General features: G+C 38.5%; 2 protein-coding genes across 3 annotated transcripts; one reads left to right on the top strand and one right to left on the bottom strand.

Moving 5' to 3' along the window:
- The first annotated feature begins 1222 nt into the window (after window positions 1-1222).
- LOC140768006 (PHD finger protein At1g33420-like) lies at window positions 1223-7073 on the top strand. Its single transcript, XM_073108075.1, has 5 exons — window positions 1223-1913; window positions 2431-2560; window positions 3946-4161; window positions 5350-5964; window positions 6071-7073. The coding sequence occupies exons 1-5, from the start codon at window positions 1556-1558 to the stop codon at window positions 6915-6917; spliced, it is 2166 nt and encodes a 721-aa protein (XP_072964176.1). The 5' UTR covers window positions 1223-1555; the 3' UTR covers window positions 6918-7073.
- LOC140768008 (vacuolar protein sorting-associated protein 9A-like) lies at window positions 6911-14177 on the bottom strand. 2 transcript variants are annotated; one of them, XM_073108077.1, is made up of 7 exons: window positions 13959-14177; window positions 11848-11995; window positions 11053-11223; window positions 9324-9503; window positions 8344-8635; window positions 7192-7394; window positions 6911-7047 (listed from the first exon to the last, which is right to left on the bottom strand). In XM_073108077.1, the coding sequence occupies exons 1-6, from the start codon at window positions 14054-14056 to the stop codon at window positions 7201-7203; spliced, it is 1083 nt and encodes a 360-aa protein (XP_072964178.1). In that variant the 5' UTR covers window positions 14057-14177; the 3' UTR covers window positions 6911-7047; window positions 7192-7200. The 2 variants fall into 2 exon arrangements, with proteins under 2 accessions (XP_072964178.1, XP_072964177.1); XM_073108076.1 differs by having other exon boundaries at window positions 6939-7078; window positions 13959-14176.
- Window positions 14178-18269: the final 4092 nt, after the last annotated feature.

The following is an 18269-nucleotide window of genomic DNA, read 5'->3' as shown; positions in this document are numbered from 1 at the left end:
GCCACAGAAATGTCAACATTTTCGAAGTGAAAAGAGAAGCATCAAAAAACTTTTGAGAGGACCACTTGGTAAACACAAACTGATGGCCCAAAGGCCGAAGATGGCCGAAGTCATCAACAACTCAGGAGAGTGGGTTGGTATATTTTTCATGATCAAAGTTATGAGTTCGGAGTCCAATTCTAAATAATATTATAAAAAATATTATTTGGTGGTTTAGTAATTTAGCTTAATGGCTTAATTAGGTTGATGGTTCGATAATACGATTGGTTTAAAAAAATAGTTCAACACCACGATAGTTTAGAATAGGTCATAACGACGTTTGATTCGAAACAATTATTTGACGACACACATAACTTAAAACCTAGATTAGTCGACTTACTATATTAGCTAAAAAAGCTTTATAGAGCCTAAATATCTTTGTATTTAGAAAATATTGATCCTTTATCCGACCTATATAAAATCTTCAAGCTCAAAAAGAATAATAATAATAATAAAGAAAAGCAAACTCCCAATTTTAAACTGAGCCAGCATGTTTCCTCGATGTCTCTCGAAATTTGTTAGAAATACCAGGAGTGGATCCTCTTTTCTGGGGCCATCCTATTTTTTAAACATTTGTTTATTTAGTGTGTGTGTGTGTGTGTGTTATTCTGATTAAATATTCCAAACATTTGTTGGCTTCCACCATTTCCCCTCTTTTTCCTCCTACCAATTTGGGAGCAGAAAGAACCGGAATGTGGAACGAGTCTCAACTTATCCTGCTCGAGGGTACTCTCGTAATTCACCCTTTTTCTTATCCAATTTATTTGTATTCCCGCAATACCCCTAAAGCCAAAGTGGAAAACAACTTGGTTGTTGTTTGTTTCTTCTCCTCAACCAAAATGAAGAGTGACACAAAGCAAAACAATTATTTTAATTGAGCACGGAAAAATTGATTTATTTAACCTTTTACGAATTCCTGCAACGCAGTGTTTGGATCTCAATGCATCAGTTGGAAACGATTAACGAATATATATATCTTATACGAATATTATACTCTAGAAATCACATTAGCAAACATGACCCAAAACTAATGCAAGTTTTCAAGGTTATTTCGGTAATTTGCTTATTTACTGGCTGTACCGCCGGGTGTTGGCGGGGGGGGGGGGGGATCCAGCTGGCACTCACCGCCATAAGTATTCCTTAAATATAAAGTAAAAAAGAGATCCCAAAATTAGGCGCGGTCTTTCTTATTCCACCAACTTTTCCCGCTCTCTTTTCAGAAACCCTAACCCTGACCGTACTTTAAACTTAACCCTAACCCAAGATTGGATGGAACAATAATCTCGATTCGCGAGGCGGCACGATCGATCTCATCCGTCCCCTCGTCTCCTCTCTCTCTCTTTCTCTATTTCTTTAGGCCGTAACCCTAACCCTAACCTAACCCTAGCCGCAAAATTAACCCTAGTTTGGTCTTCTTCCTCGATCGTTACCCTCGTCTCCAAACCTAACCCTAACCCCAACCTCAACGGCGCCTGGCGCGCTGGAACCGCGAGATCCGGCGACGGGATCCGATCCGATGGTGGTCAACGAGCGGCCGCTCAAGAGAGCGAAGAGACGGGTGACGGCAGATCTATGCGATTTTCTGAGTTTTCCGGCAGGCGGCGAGGAGGGTATCGGCGCCGGCGGAGGGTTCGACGGGCCTTTTAGGTCGAACGTGAGGGAGTTCCTCTCGAGGCATGCACGGCTCCTTCCGCCGCCGTTGATACTCTCGCCGCCGGCCGCCGCCGCGCCGCCACATATTATGATATGGCGGCTGACTTTCCGGGTAGGCGAGGCGGAAAGTGAGGAGGCGGCGACTGCCGTCGAGCTCAACGTCGTGGAAGAAGATGTGCCGAGATCTAAATCAATATACTGCGATCAGTGTAGAGTCGTAGGTGAGAATAAATTTTCTTGATATTTTACTGTTTTAATACCACTACAGAATATTTCTTGTCGTGCCAATAATTTCCATTTTGATGATCTTTAAATTTTTTTAAGGTTTCTCTTTTTCCTTTATTATTTGTTATTTTGTAATATAGTTAATTTTGATATTTGTAACATTTAAATTGTTTATTTTATCACGATATTTTTGGTGAATTTAAAATTTGAATGAGCTTAAGTATGAGATTTTCTTTTGACAATAGTTTATCAAGTAATTTGTTCCAATGCAGTTGGCTTTATAGTAATGGCTTTTAGCAATAAATATATGTAGCTCTTTATAATTTCCGTGGTATTTTAATATAAGGTAGCATACTAGCTCTTTATTTTGGTTGATCTACGCCAAATGTATGTATTCCTGATTACTTTGTTTTTTTAAAAAAAATTCAAATTTATTGATTCAAATTATTTATTTTATTCTTTGTTTACTTTACCTTTTCTTTACATCCTTGAGTTTTATTGACATTATTGCAGGGTGGAGTGGCCACCCAGTTTGTGGGAAGCGGTACCACTTTATTATTCAGAATGATGCCAATCCTTTGTCTGGTTGTCGTCAGACTTGTTGCATTCGGTGTGGAACTTTGTTGCCCCCCTCTGAATCAAGGTGGGAAGCACCTTTCATGACAGAGATTAGTTTTGACTTAAATAGATTTCTGTTTGATTCAAAGTGATGACAGAGGGTTTTTTTTTTTAAAAAAAAATTTGGGTGGGTGTTAGAGGTTTGCCTATCGTATGGAATCTTTCATGAAGATACTCCGAGATCATAGTTAAGTCTGATCTTTTCTAACCAGAATTTTCTTCTGATAAGTTTGGCCTTGTACAGAGTTTTCCCCAAGTGCATCTATCCTTTCATGAAAAAATTCTTGGACTCCTTTCTTGATACCTATCCCTACGACCATAGTTTGTTTCAGTCTTGGCTGAGGCATCCTTTTGAAATATGGAGCATGTCTAGTGGCTAATATGTAGAGCTCTGTTCCATTTTGTGTTCCGTAATATCTATTTGCAGTGTTACCATGGATTTTAAACTTTCAATAGTGCTTAGGCTTGTAAGAGATATCTGAATGCCAGTTTAAGGAGAAATGAGACAATAATTGTTGCCAGCATGAGCTCTTTGGGTTGTACATTTGTGTTAGATCACTCGGTTGTAGAGCTTCAGGGAAAACATCAAATCACGCATCCTTTATTACACTATGGTTCTAGAAGGTCACCTCTTGGGATACAGAGTGATAATTGGTATGGTGAATTCTAAGCATGTTCTTGCAGATTATATTCTGCTTATCTTGGTTTCAGCCATGTAATGTTTATTTTGATTGCTTTTGTTATATTGATTCTCATTGCAGCTCAATGTGCCCAGCTTTCTAGCATTTTTTTCTGCATTTCATAGTGGAGACTTTCTGGATGCTACTGCAGTACTTAGATACTTAAATGAAACAAAAGCAATTTTCAGTCTGTAATGATTCCTGTAGTCTGAGCAATCATTAAATGGATCTGAAGGCAACAGGAATGTGTTCTTTTGTTCAAATACTTTATGGAGCTTTGTCAGCTGTCTACTGGTTTGTGGGTTTAGGCAGACTTACTGTGTAGCTTTTGATTAATGTGAATATAGGAATTTTTGGTTTATCTCCAGAGAGGTGTATTTAAGCACACCTTGTTAGTGGCTAGGCATGTTAGCCATAAGTCAGAAACTGTATGTGTAACTCAGTATAGGTTGTGGTTGCTTAGTCATTCTTCATTTTCCTCTGTATTGTCCTGGACATTGGCCAACTAATTGTATGGTATTTGTTCTTGATTTAACAGATCTAATGATCGTCTATTTTGCAGCATATAGATCTTGGAAAAGTGAGATGTCTATGCTGCTTATATATTGGAGTTGCATAATTGAATGATTCTAGATTATTTTTTTGGGTGATTTATGATCTTTTCAGGTGGTGGATCGTTTTAGATTTAAGTGATGCATTTTCTCACATTGTCATGGCCTTCTGTTTACAGGTGTGCCTTGTGCAAGTATGAGATGACAGGTGATGAATTAGAAGACTGGGCTTACCTGCAGTTGGAGGATTCTTCTCATTTGCTGCATGCTGTAGTGCATGCTAATGGTTATGGCCATCTTCTCAGAGTTAATGGTCGCGAAGGTGGCTCAAAATATTTAACCGGACGTGACATCATGGGTTTCTGGGATCGGCTATGTATACTGCTGCGAGTCAGGTATGCAGATCTTATATTGTGATTTTATACTTGTTACCTAAACTTGTATAGGATCAGCACTTTTAGACAAAACCAAGCTGTTCATCAATAGGTAGTGTGTAGCTCTTATTTTGATCTTGTTTAAATCTCAAGTTCAGGCATGCTGCAGTAACACACTATACATCTTTAGGAATATCTTTTGTTAGTAGCTAGTAGTTTCACAATGCTAGCTGAAACACATAAGCAGTGTTGATTTGGTTGGAACACCCTTGGTAATATATATAGAGACTGAGCACAACTGCCCTGCTTGGCTTATATGTGTTACTGAAAATGGAATTAAGATTGGAAGCTCGGTGCCTGGATCAGAAAACCAGTTTCCATAGGTGGAGCCTATACTTTTTCCAATACAGAAGAACTGGGAGAGGTGTAAGTAGTAGGACAAACAAAGTAGATGCCTTTGTACTTCACTATGAATTTGCTGAGAAAGTTTCTTCTTATGCTTAAGTATGACATATTGTATAGGCCTAGTATAAATGATTCCAATCGCTTGTTCTAATCCAGTTGATGCATGCCACATATATGTCTAACCTTTTATGAGCAGGCTTTTAGTTTTCACTCAAGTTTCATGACGTTGGGTGGATACCTAGTGACACGCTAGCTTCTTTTTTTTTTTTTTTATCCTTTTGATGAAGACACGCTAGCTTGGAAATAATATTGAAGCACAGTTTGCAGGATGTCGCTTAAATATTTGATTGTCGGTATTGGTCTCTAGAGAGATTAGGAAGTGGTAAGAGTTTGGCAATGACTATTAAGATAGGTATAATTCGAAGATACCGCATTGAGCTTATGTCTTCTTGCTTAATGTAATGATAAATTAAAAGGAAGGAAGCATAAAATAGTCAAGGAGAAATGGGAGAATAGGAAATTTTCTTGAAATTTTCTTGAAATTTTCTTAGGCTTATTTAGTAAGTTAATTGTCGGGCATTGTAAGCTAATTTAATGTAAGGGAACAAATATTTTAATGGAGAAATACCCATGTACTTTGTGTATGGCTAGCTAAACTCTGCAAGCCCCCTACAAGGATGCGGTCGTGTGTGTGTGTGTGTGTGTAATGTGAGGGAACAAATATTCTTCTGGCATTTGTCAGAAGCTGGTACCTCAGATTGTTCATGCATAAATAATCTAAGGACCCAACTTGGTGGATTGCAGGAAGGTCACCGTAATGGACATATCCAAGAAGTATGGAATGGAGTACAGACTTATCCACGCTGTTAGAACTGGCCATCCTTGGTATGGAGAATGGGGATACAAATTTGGGGCTGGTAGCTACGCTCTTACCGCAGATTCCTACCAAGAAGCTGTGGATACCGTCTCCAATGTACCCTTGTCCATCTTCTTTTCACAAAGAAGAACCCCACGAACCCAGTTGCAGGATAAAATCTCGATGTATTGGTCCCTATCAGATCGCCAGCTGGCAAATGTGAGGGATCTTTTCCGCTACGTCACTCTCCTAATCCATGAATCCCACCACCACCATTTGGCAAAATCTGCAAAAGAGCAACCGAAGGATTCTGCGTCTGCCGTACTATGCGCATGGAGAAAGGAGGACGTGGATCATGCAGAGGTTGCGATGGTCAAGGTTTTGCGGGCCGTTGGCATTTCTCGGTGGGTTTCTTGGCGAGCGCTTAGGGGAGCCACGTCTATGGCAATACAGTCGCCAGAACTGCTTGATTACTGCCTAAAGGGGTTAGGCGGAAAATCTACAGATGATGGTCTGGTAGTTGGTGTCCGGTGCAATGCTGAGACAAGTGCAGTGGAATTCAGGTCAGTCTCTTGTTCATTATCCTCAAGGTCGTCTTTCCAAAATATCTTGCCCCGCTTAATGAGTGAGTAATTGATCTCTCACATAAACTAGTCTTCTGCAAAGCAGGCTTGAAGCAGCTTCTAGCCATTCAGCAGCAACCCGTGGTTTGCTAGGGCCATCTGCCAACCATCTCCTTCGTGACCTTAAATTCCTTTATGATGCCCTTTTGAATCCGTCTACCATGCAGTCTTTCAAACCGCAGACTACAAGGGCAAGATGCCACAGCGCAGCAGTAAAGCTCCTTGATTGCAAGCAGTTCATCAAGCATTATGACGGGCCTACTGCTGCATCGTTGCCTCTCAATCCATTTGTGCTGCATGTGTGGTGTGAGGTCGAGTTGCTCGATCATCCAAAGGACTACACAGCTCCACCACCAGAGCTCTTGGTTCTACCGATGAGTGCCACAATTGCTGATCTCAAGTTGCAGGCAACGAAGGCTTTTCAGGAGACGTACCTTATATTTCAAACTTTCCAAGCTGAGCAGCTATTGGGCTGTGAGGATGCCAATGATTCTACTCTGGTGAAAGCTGTCTTCAGTTCAAATTCAAATGGAATAGTTGTTAGGATCAGAGGAAGGTGTGTTGGGGATCACCGCAGACTTGGACAATTCAGAATGGAGAGGGGTTTGGAGAACTGGACGGTGGACTGCAGCTGCGGTGCCAAGGATGATGATGGTGAGAGGATGCTGGCATGCGATTCTTGCGGAGTGTGGCAACACACTAGGTGTGCAGGGATCAGCGATCTGGAGGAGGTGCCTGCAAAATTTATCTGCAGAAAGTGTGTAGGCTTGTGCAAGCCAAAAGGCCGAGGTGGTGGAAGGTCTCAAACCTCCTCAGGTGGCAGGTGCAAGGACGAAATCGGATCAACTATCAACGTTGCAGGACGATTTGGACGTCTGACAACTGTTGGATGACTTGTATATAGTCGATGTCATGTACAGAGTGAGAAGAGTTGGAAGGAGCACCGGGCTGTTGTAATAATTATATGGCCAATCAGAAACCTTTTTCTTTCTTTCTTCCCAGTGTAGGATGCTTATCTACTCCCTGCTTAATTGCAGAAGTTAGTTTTCTGGGCCTGCATTGCAATCACATGCGATTATATTTTGAAGTTAGTGTAGGATGCTTTTCCTTTTTCCGGCAATCTTGCCCAATTCTATTAGCAAATTGAAGAAGTGGCATTAAAGTTACCTTTGCTGGTCACTTTCTTTCGATCTCTGCCTGCAAGTCTCTTACAGAATAAAGAAGCTGATCTTCATCTATAGAAAGCCTCCTCAAAGCTTCCGACAGCAGTGTGTATCTGGTCACAATTTGCTTGTATAACCCTAGCAACTTCTTGACATCCTCTGGAGTTAGATTTCTCACATTCTCTTCCATGTAAGGGTACCTAGAGCCTGCAAGTCCAAAAGCAAACTGTTAAGGTAGCCAGGCATTGACCAAGATTTGATCCCAGTAAACATGAGAATTAACTGATATAATAAGCTGCAAAGGACATATTTTGATAGATCAGCATCAGTTGGATGCCAAACTTGCGTCGTTCAAAAACTAGATATATCATAATGGACTCAAATGATATTAACAAAAATAGTAAAAATAATGCATATAGCAAATCCAACTTCTAAAAACAAGTGTTTAAGTAGTTGGTCATGGCAAAAATGCATGTTGAGTGAATGCAATATTGTGACTGAAGAATGAGTAGCACATAAATATTTTTCTTTTCCTTCAAAGCAAAATGCTTAAACAACACAAAATTAGAAAATAGGAAGTGCAAGCACCAAGGTTCAATGGAAATGTCGCAGAATAAAAGGCTGAGGAAAAAGACAAGAACCAGAGCACCATAAATCAATACAAATGACGAAGGCCTTCGCCAGATGGAATATGAATGAGTTCATATTCAAAAGGAGGGCAAAGAGACTTCTTATGTGCATAAACATATTGATATAACAAATACATAAAGAACATGTCCTCTCACCTTATTAATATATTAACATAACTTATATGCTGACAGATAAAAGGTAAATTCTGTCAATGCTTCTAGCTACCTAATCAAACTACAAAGATGTATGGAGGGGTTAAGCCATTGCTGAATTATCCAACATTAATTCATAAACTTGAATGACACATATTTTTCCTACAGTAACAAAGACAAATGACCTATTCTGAAAACCCCATTAATCAATGTCCATACATATATCTTATGAAGCAAAAGTATTTTTAATGACATCAGATCAGTTGTATCACTATCGAAAGATTCAGCATGCAGAGTAAATTTGGCAAGAAATGCATCAGTATATATAACACTAATGGAAAACATCCAATTAAATCAAAATGGTACAAAATTACCGCCAGTATGGATCTCCTTGCCATGTCTGCTAATTGCAGGAGCATGATCTTTAGATGACCCTAATGTATTACTAGGCACTGCAACAGCCACTTCACTAGCTAATTTTGCTGCTTGCATATTCTTTTGATACTCACTTTCTTCCATGGACAGGGAACTGGCATTTAGATTTGTTATGAATGTCTTTGCTGAGATGAGGTTGGTAAGATAGTATTCAACTTCTGACACAAGCTTTGTTTGCCTTCTGAAGAACTGAACAAATTTTAGGTTTGAATGCAACTGGGGGGGATTGGCCTACATCAATTTTTAAAATGCATAATACAGTTATGTATAGTTATATGATAACACAATTATAGTATATGGAAGAGTATAAGTTTGTTATAACTTGATGCTTTGTGTAAAAAGTATGGACGCAAAGTCATGAGGATTAGAATGTGGGGGTGGAAACCTATTCTTTTGTAAAAGTAGTTGTATCTCCAAGTTGAATACTTCATTGAGGTTATTAATATTTCTTTTAATTTAATAAAGCAAAATTGTTCAAGAGAAAAAAGTTAGTCTGTATAATTGCCTCAAAATTTAACAGCACAAAAAACTGTTTTTTCCCTGCCATCCAAGAAAAAGAACTTTTGAGAAGAACAAATTCAACCAAATTGTGCATTAATAAGTCAAATGAAAGGCACGGTAGGTCCAAATATTTTATCCTATTCCTGCCAATCATCCAATTTTATTTTTCTGAGTTCCACTATACCCTACTTAGTAAATGATTTCCAAGTTCCGAACGGAAATTGATATCATATTGTAAAATTCCTGTTTTCTTAAGTCAATGCAATGTCAACCCTTGAACCTTTGATAACCAGATAACCTTACTCCGAGAAAAGGGAATATTGGAACAAACAATCTACAAATGCGCATGAGATGAAACCTAAATTATACATCACGAAAGCAACATGAAAAGAGTTGGTAGTTACCGACAAGAGCTTGCCTTGATAGTGACATAAATAAGAATTGGAAGGAATTCATCAGCTCCAGCTGGTGTCCGATTCATTGACATTGACACATTGAGCAACAGATTATTGATAACTTGGCAACAATTCATAATGCACAAAAGCTTTTCACGAGGTGATCTGAAAGAATTAATCTTCTGCAGTTCTTTGGCTGCAAACTAGAAGGCATTGAATTAAAGTTAAAAACAAGCTGGTCAGTCAAACTTTGCATTCACAAAAGAAGCATTCGGATTATTGCACAATGACCAATGAATAATCAAGGCATCGTTAATTTTGTTTAAGCACAAAAGATTTAAATCTGGCCATCATGGACAACCAAAGAACAGATGCATTTCACATATGAATATCATTATTAAATTTCTGTACGATTTCTGTATCCTGTTGCATAATTTGTCATAAAAAATGCTTAAGATGCACATATATCTGTCCAAGTAGGATTCAGTTGCTGTTTTGTAAGTCAATCCATATGTATAGGTGCCCTGATTTATGCATTATTTGACACCTACATACGTGTACTTATACAAGCAAGCATAGACATATCCTTGTATCCATCCATCTATCTATACTGAAGCCTGTATAATAACTTGCAGATAGCTACCGTGCAAAACCAAGTTGAGAAAGCTCAACTAAATAAGTGACAAATTTCTATAGCCAGATGACAAACTGAACCATATAGAACCATATAGAATATGGAAAAGGAGCAAGCCTCCGAAATTTTTGAAATTTCCACTAGACATGCTGAGAGGATAGAGTCGCTAGATGAAAGGAGAAGAAGATAATTTCTGACATCACACAATAAAAAGAAACAACATGCAACATAAGGTTAAAATTCCAGAAAGTTGAAAAGGTTAGATGTCTGTAGACACAATTGTGCAGTAATTCAGTCTAGATTGCAACTAGAGAAAAGATTGGCATGCTATTGTTTTAAAAAGTGAGCGCTTTACTGCCTAGGCACCTGCCTTGATGGAGTATGGCTTAGGCTTCCCTTCGTTTTACCTAGTTGTCTGTCTTAGTATCTATCGTCATGCTTTAGTATGTATGCCATCAACTCTGCTTTAGTATGTACATCGTCAACTCTGCTGAATTAAGTTTGTCATCAATAAGTTATCACACTATCATGTTGATACCTTGAGAGACCTCATACATTTATTATATATATATACACATACATCCATACATAATCAAACTAGGGCAGGAAAAAAATTAACATCAAACTCCAACCTTACGAAAACATAGAACCATTGTAATCGTTCCTATTAGACCCATCAGAAACTTGAGCATGAGAATACAAGTAATAAATAGAATAATTAATTACTCATTAGAGTACATGCCAAGGACATTTACCAAAAATTTGTAAAAGAAGTGATTAGATCCTAAACAGAATTGCACAAAACATGGATCAGATAGCAAAGTTGAAAATGAGATTGGGGAAAAAATACATGTAACTAATTTGATATATCTTAAGAGAGTTAATTTGTTGGTTACCAAACAGGATTATCTTAAAAAGAGCAAACTGCTGCTAAAAAAGGCAATTCATGCCCAATGCCTGCCTTCAGTAAAATCAGCAATGCTAATTGTAATTAACCATCTGAGCAAACAAGACTTCATGCCAAAAATTAACAAACAATGAATTGGTTAAGGTAACTTTTGCGTGTATCATGCAATAAGGCATCATTGTAGAAAGTTCTAACAGGATCTCCTGCATACCAGCCATGACGCTTCATTCTGTATAATTACAGGCACATCCAAATGGTCAGGCTTAACAAAATGCTGCAATAACCGAATTTTCTCAAAAATATCCATGTCCGCTTTAGCATCTTCAGCAGAGGAAGCGAATGTCCGGTTGAACAACTTTGTCATGACAAATTTTTCTAATCCCTACATTGTATAGAATTGTTTCAAGGAAATTTCAAGCTAGGAAAATACTTGCAAGAAACAAAATTGACCTGCAGATAACTGTATTCCAGAAAAAAGTAACATTCAACATAATCAAGCTTTACTAAATGGAACATAATTACGAAATTTCTAGGATATCGAACAGTATAGAGTATTCCCGTCATATAGAATAAAATATACTTACTAAAAAAAGAGCAGTAAAAGAGCTGATTATGTATATATACGTACATATACATGCATAATCAAGAATGTATTATTTTTCAATTTTTTTTAATGAAGAATGTAATAACCAGTTATATATAAATTTGCTGCACAAGGTCATCAACAGTAGCATGAATCTGTAGAGATACTGGCCATAATGGGGTATTATGTGGGAGAATCACGACAGTTAATAAAAGCTTGTTTATGATTGACCATTGGCAAAATAACTGGAAGCTCTACATACATATGCTAGTCAGATAATATGTCACACACATTTTATGCTAAGATATTGAGATTGACTACAATTAAAACATTTTATACATGCAACAGAGCAACGCATATTGATAATAGTTAGAAAATGTAGAGCATGTAAAATATGCAGAATTCTATTGAGATGAATATTACCTCAATAGCACAATCAATTTCTTCATCTGCAGCATGAGCCCACAAGGGATGTCCTTTGATAGTGGTTTCCATTGTCATAAGAAACTCTTGTATCTTTTTGCTGTCATTTTCAGCATCAGTTGCTTGGTATGTAAAGGACACAATGAAGCTGTAATAAGGGTAATGTGTAAAATTAGTATTATAGTAAAAAAAAATACAAACATTCATCAGAAAACAAGTTATCAGAAAATTTTCACAAATGATAAAAAATTATAATACACAAAGATAATAATAACTGATAATTTATTTCTGAAAGTAAATAATGAAGATCTAAATGGAAAATTAACGGATTCAATTTCTGATGTTTCAATAAGCCAACAAAATAGAACTTAGAGAAAAGAAGTCCAATCAATCAACTTGAAAACACTTTCCAAGCAGCTACTAACTTAAGCATCACAAAAAGGAAAAAAGTACAAGGGTACCAAATATTTGCATAGCAATATATATGAAAAGAAAGTTCCCTTTAGCCACCACAATACAGACTTGTATCCTACTTGATAATTTGGAAAAGTTTCCTTGTCTAAAGATAACATCTATATCATCAGCTATAATTATTCGCCTTCATCTAGAAATGTTTCCTTGTCTAAAGTAACTTTCAGATGGTTGCTCTTATGCGGAATGAATAAAAAATGTAGCCCCATTAAGATAGACAATTCTACTGCATGAGTGACCTCTCTTTGGGCAAATTTTGGTTTAGCAAAATTATGACACTGTTTTCTAGCAATTTGATGTCAATCTGCCAAATTATGCCATTATAGTAAAAAGTTTGTCCATTCTTCCTATGGCCTTACCAAACTTGAAATTTCCTTTAGCCAATCTCATATTTATGAAAATCCTTACAAGATGAGCCTAAATAACATGGTGATTCAAGGTTAACAAAAGATTATCTTGGAAGAGGAAAATAGAAAGACGTCGCTCATTTTCTTGAAAAGGAAAAAAAAAACTAGGATGATTCAGCTGCATAAATTTTAGATAATGAGTGTTATAAAATAATGCATTCAAAGGAACAAAGAAAAGGAGATGAGACACTAAATGTCAATGACAGAAGGAAGGGGATAAGAGCCTTAACGTGGTTTCTTATAAAATAGCTTGCTCTACACGAGACTACCATACGGTTATGTTTGGCTTGACTCACAAATTCTGTCCAATGACGGAGAATAAGTACATGATAAGAAAACATAAATGGCATGATCATAGGCAGAGAGAAAAGTTGCAAATCTTCTTCACAACTAAGCTCTTCTTTTTCTTGATCTCCACCTTCCACCACCAATCTTTCAAAAAGTTCAGATGCCCCATCAAATCATCGAATTATATTTTAAGATGTATGGTTCTTCGAATTTATCAAGTAAAGCAGTCTAATAAAAGAGAATTGCTACAGAAGAAGAATCAGCTAGACCCATCAAGAGGGTCCAACAGTCAAATAGAGGAAAAAGTAATAGCCACAAAGTCACTGGAAGTCCGTGCAAAGAGCAATATATGAATGCCCAATTGGTCAAAGTGCAAGCCTTAGTCTACTACATATCAAATCAAGAAACCTCTGGATCTAAGAGAATGAAAATAAATTCAATTTTTCCACCGGATAAGAACACTAGAACATCAAAAAAGGGGTAATCAAGATAAAATTTGCTAAAGACTATTATTGTGGATGCCTCTCATCTATCCCTAACAGAAAAACAACGTTAGTCAAGAGTATTGAGCATCAGAAGAACCCCAAACATATCAAGCACCACAACCCACAGAATCTTTCGCCACTAATCATCAGAAGAACACAGTCTAGTCCAACCATGATATAATTCAGAAACCAAAACCTAAAGTAACAAATTCAAGTAACGATCAACATCAACCATATCGCTCACAGTCAAAACCCTAATCGATCGATCGATCAAGAAACGAGAAAGTTGCTCTTCCCCACACCCAACCTCCAATCCAAACCAAACAAAGCCAATTAGAAGTCCAGACACCAAGAAACCCCCTAAAAACCTATCAAAGGATCACCCAAGAAAATAAAAAAAAAAAACAGAATTCAAGCACGGAAGCGAATCGAGAAGGGATAAGAGATCCCAAGAATCGACCTCTTGACGGCGCGGACGAGATCGGCGGCCGCGGGGCGGCGCATGCGCTCGAGGAAGCCATAGAAATCGAGATTCTGAGGAGTCGCGGAAGCGTCCATGGCAAGTCCAAGAATCGGCTCGGATCTCGTCTGCGGCGGACAAACTATGTCGCCGTTTTACCTCTCACCATATCTATCATTCTCGCGGTAATTAAATAAAAGAAAAAATAATGAGACAATGGGAAGACCGCGAGGAACGGTAGGTATATGTGGGCGTTGGAAGAGAGTCCGAGTTTAAGTTTTAGGCTTTATGCAAATAACCCCTTGCAATGCTAATTTTCGTACAGACTTCTTTTAATTGGGAAAAAGGCACTTGCAAATAAAAGTATATAATATAAAAGGGTAAGATTGAGAATGTTGACTAAAAATGATTCTCATTAAGGAACACGTGTTTGGTTTTATGTGTTCTACAGTGTTCAACGAGATATTAATGAAACTAAAAAATCTCACATCATCCCTGTTTTCTTTGAATTAAAGGTTGAGAGAATGTATTTTAACACCCAGTTAGTTAAAGCATGTTCTATAAATTAAAATTCTAATTTTTATATTACACTTTATAAATGCATTTCTAGGGGTTATTCGATTATAATCTTGAGCTTAATTGACAATCTATAGACTTATAGAAGGACGAATGGTGAACTATAAATTAGTATATTTTATTAGAAAACTGGGTCTAGCCCAATTAAATTATCAAGGGGAAATCAATATCCGGGGGGTAATAAGGAGAGGAGAGATGTTAAACTAAAGCTAAGAAATTTTTAAATGAAATAGAAAGGGAAGGTAGACTTCCGCTCCTTTCAGAAAATAGAAAAATAGTCGCATATGTTAGTTGCCTTTCGAGCTTCTTCCTAAAAACTTGTTAATTCATCTCTTTCCAAAGAAGCCACAAGAACATGTCGGAGAGATGGCATGTGGCATACCACAGTCTCATCACAATATCTTTATCCTCTAAGAAGACTAACTACTAGTAGAGACAGTGAAAGTAAGGACAACCTAGGCTAGGAAATGAGTCCCAAAAATATTTGAGGAAGATGCAATAAAAAAGATGCTGGAGCAATTCTAGCAAATTCCCATAGAGGGTACAAGGGATAGGGCCATTCACACCCTTTCTAACGAGCAAGTCTCCCATATGGAATTAACAAAAGACAACTAGCTAGAGGAAAAACTTCACCTTGGAGCACAGGAAAGTTTTCTACAGGTTGATTGCCCAGTCAAGGCCAAAGGAACTCATGAGCATTAGAGAGCTGACAAAGGCTACCGAGAAAATCTCGAGATTAAGAACCTCAAGGAGGTTGAATTATGTGAGTCTCCAAGCTAGCCCAAGCCATTGCAATAGGCGTTGGTTTGTTTGGTCTCGACCAAGGTCTCCCCATCTAATCTTCTATGCCACCTCAAGCTACTAGAATCCTAGAGAAGGGCCCACTCCTGAAGGGAGGAGTGGTAGGCAAAAGTGAAGTGAGTTTGAAGAGAAAGGCTATCGATCCAACGATCACACCAAAATCATACTCAGTTGCCTTGCCCGGAAAGAAAGACCTAACAGCAAATGGTTGAGCCATCTTGAGGATCCCTTCTAGAAGGGTGAGCATCTTCTTGAAAGGTCCTTGCGAGGGTTCAAAAACTTGTAGTGGAGTTGAGGAAAGCTTATCTAATAGAGTTTATCCGTATGACTAAAACTGTGGCCCAAAAGGCTGAGAAAAATAAATCAAAAGGGTTGACAGGATGCCTTGACCAAAGTGAGGTTGATTCCAAATGACAAAGTCCTGGCCTTCTAAGTGGAAGCCTCATCTCGTGGTTGTCATTGATGGGCTGCTAATCCTAGCATGAGAGAGTGGCTTCAAAGGAAGGCCTAGATAGTGAATGCGAAAAAAACTCATATTACACCCAAATAGGTCAGCCCAGTGCGAACGTTATCCCTCCAACCGAGCAAACAGGCAGGACTTATCCAGGTTGATGTGCATACTGGAGATTATCTCAAGAGTTGGCTATATTTTACCCGTTGATACTTATGCACAAAATCATTTTACCCCATGTACTTTAAAAAGTCTAAAATTAGTTATTTTACTTACAACTAAAATGAGACCATTAGTTTTTCTGTTCAAATTAACTTAGCGCGCCTAAAAAATATCTAAATTTGAATGATGGGATGAATTTTCTCCAATTTTAATTTTTATGGACAAAAACATCCCTCCCCTCTTATATAAACATTTTTCTCTTCAAAAAATATTTGTATATTTTTTTCTTTTACTTTCTATATTATCCTTACTACATAGTAAGTATTATTAAACCTATATTTTTATGAAGTTTAGTAATTATATCAAATCTCAAAAAAGGCAAATATTCCCTTTAGTTGAAAGAGAGGGATAGAAAGACCCCCTTCTTCCATTTGACTACCATGGAAAGAAGTTAAAATGCCATAAGAGAGCTGGTGACCAAGGATGGTAAGCTCTTATAGGTTAAATAAAAACCAGATCAAAACTTTGTCTATTTTGTCTAACAAACACGATAGAGTATTTTGGTCATTTAGACGTGCTTAATTAACTTCGATAGAAAAATTAATGGTCTCACCTAGTCATAGATATAGATACTAGTTTGAGACTTAGTATATGGGTTAAAATTATTTTAGATATAAATATAGATGGGTAAAATGTATTTAACCTTTCTCAAATAGTGAGGTGATAGTTTAGAAATTGGAGAAAGAATAGGCATCCACCATGACAAAAGCAAGGTGTCATGGTGAATTGGAGCTCAAGGTTGACCATCTCCAACGAAGGTTCGAGCCTACAAATTAGACCGTCATTCTAGGCGCAAAAGAGGAACCTAGTCAGAAGATCTATAATGAGGATGAAGAAAATAGGGACAAAAGGTCCCTCTACCTCATCCCCTAGTTGAGAGGATAAGCTAAATCTAGGTGCCCTACCTCACCAAGAAGTGTCTAGCTCATATTATTGCAAGGATGGAGTACCATCTCACACAATCGAAAAGCCTTGACAAAGTTGCGCTTGATAAGGATGCTTCGTTGCCTTCCAAGATTGTAGGCTAGGGTAAAATTATCCATAATTGATATTCCCTTGATAAAGCAAATTGACAATGAGAGACTAGGTGACCCCGGTCAAACAAGTTGCGAGGACTTTGGAGATCACCTTGAAGTGGCAATCGATAAAGCTGACAGGCTTGTAGTCCGAGATAAGGTTAGCAGAGTCCTTCTTGGGCAGAAAAGTGAAGAACTTCCCCTAACTTCTAAGGTGAATGTGCAATCCATAGAGGCTCTGAAGGCATTTATCAGGTTCCCCTTGATCGCCGACCAAAACTACTAATAAAAAAGGTTAGGGAAGCCATTTGGGGCTAGGAAGAGATTCCTTCCTTAAGCAAGAGTTAGCAAAAGTGCTAATGCCAGAGGACTTTCTACTAAGCTAAGGTATCAACCAACTCCCCCCTAAGGTAAGCTTGATAGGCAGACTCTAAGAGGGAGATAAGCCTCTTCCCTTCTAGCCTATTAAGGAGGAGGATGTCTTTGAGGACTGTAGGCTCCATTGCCATGATGCTGAAGATGTCCGAGGAGCACCAAGAAAGGATCTTATATCGTAGAAATCGGAGCTTATGGACAAAGGAGACGGACGAGTTGGTAGAGGAAGGGCCATCCGATCACCACCCAAGAATACAATGCTTGAAACCAGGGGCTTTAGCCCGATCTTCCCAAATTTGAATGATAGAGAAGGGAGACCGATAGAGCTTAGTGTCTAGATAAAGGGGTATATTTCGAGATAGGCCAGAAGAGTGCTGAGCATGAGGCATCAAGGAACTCAGCATCCCACTCAGCAGTAAAAGGAGCCCAATCCAGCTTAGAGAAGGTGGGAGGACATTGATGGTTGGACCAAGTGAAAAGCTTACTTGTGGGGAGGCGGAACCACCGCAAGCGGTTGCTAGACATGCACTTCTCCTTGCTGAAGAGTACCCCAAATTGGCATGCCCGATACCAGCAGCCCGTAGCCAAGTGAGATGGAGACCGCCGGAGCAAGGTTGGTACAAGCTCAATACGAACGATGCTTTCTCCTAGATGAACTACCAGGGCAGGGCAAGTGCTGTGCTCCGGACAGATGTTGGGGTGCTTATCGCGCTGGTTGGAGAGCCTTGTCTGGCAACATCTGCCCAGGTGGCTGAGGCCTGGGGGCTCCAAATGAGCCTCCGACTTGCAGGGAAAGAACATGTTTACCATCTCGAGATTGAGGTGGACTCCCTTAAACTGGCCAGGGTACTCCAGAAAGAAACCAGCTTA

Source organism: Typha angustifolia, chromosome 10, assembly GCF_048772165.1.
Source record: "Typha angustifolia cultivar Huaian chromosome 10, ASM4877216v1, whole genome shotgun sequence".
NCBI lineage: Eukaryota > Viridiplantae > Streptophyta > Magnoliopsida > Poales > Typhaceae > Typha > Typha angustifolia.
The sequence above is the reverse complement of the archived record's forward strand: the minus strand, read 5'-3'. Positions and strand labels throughout refer to the sequence as shown.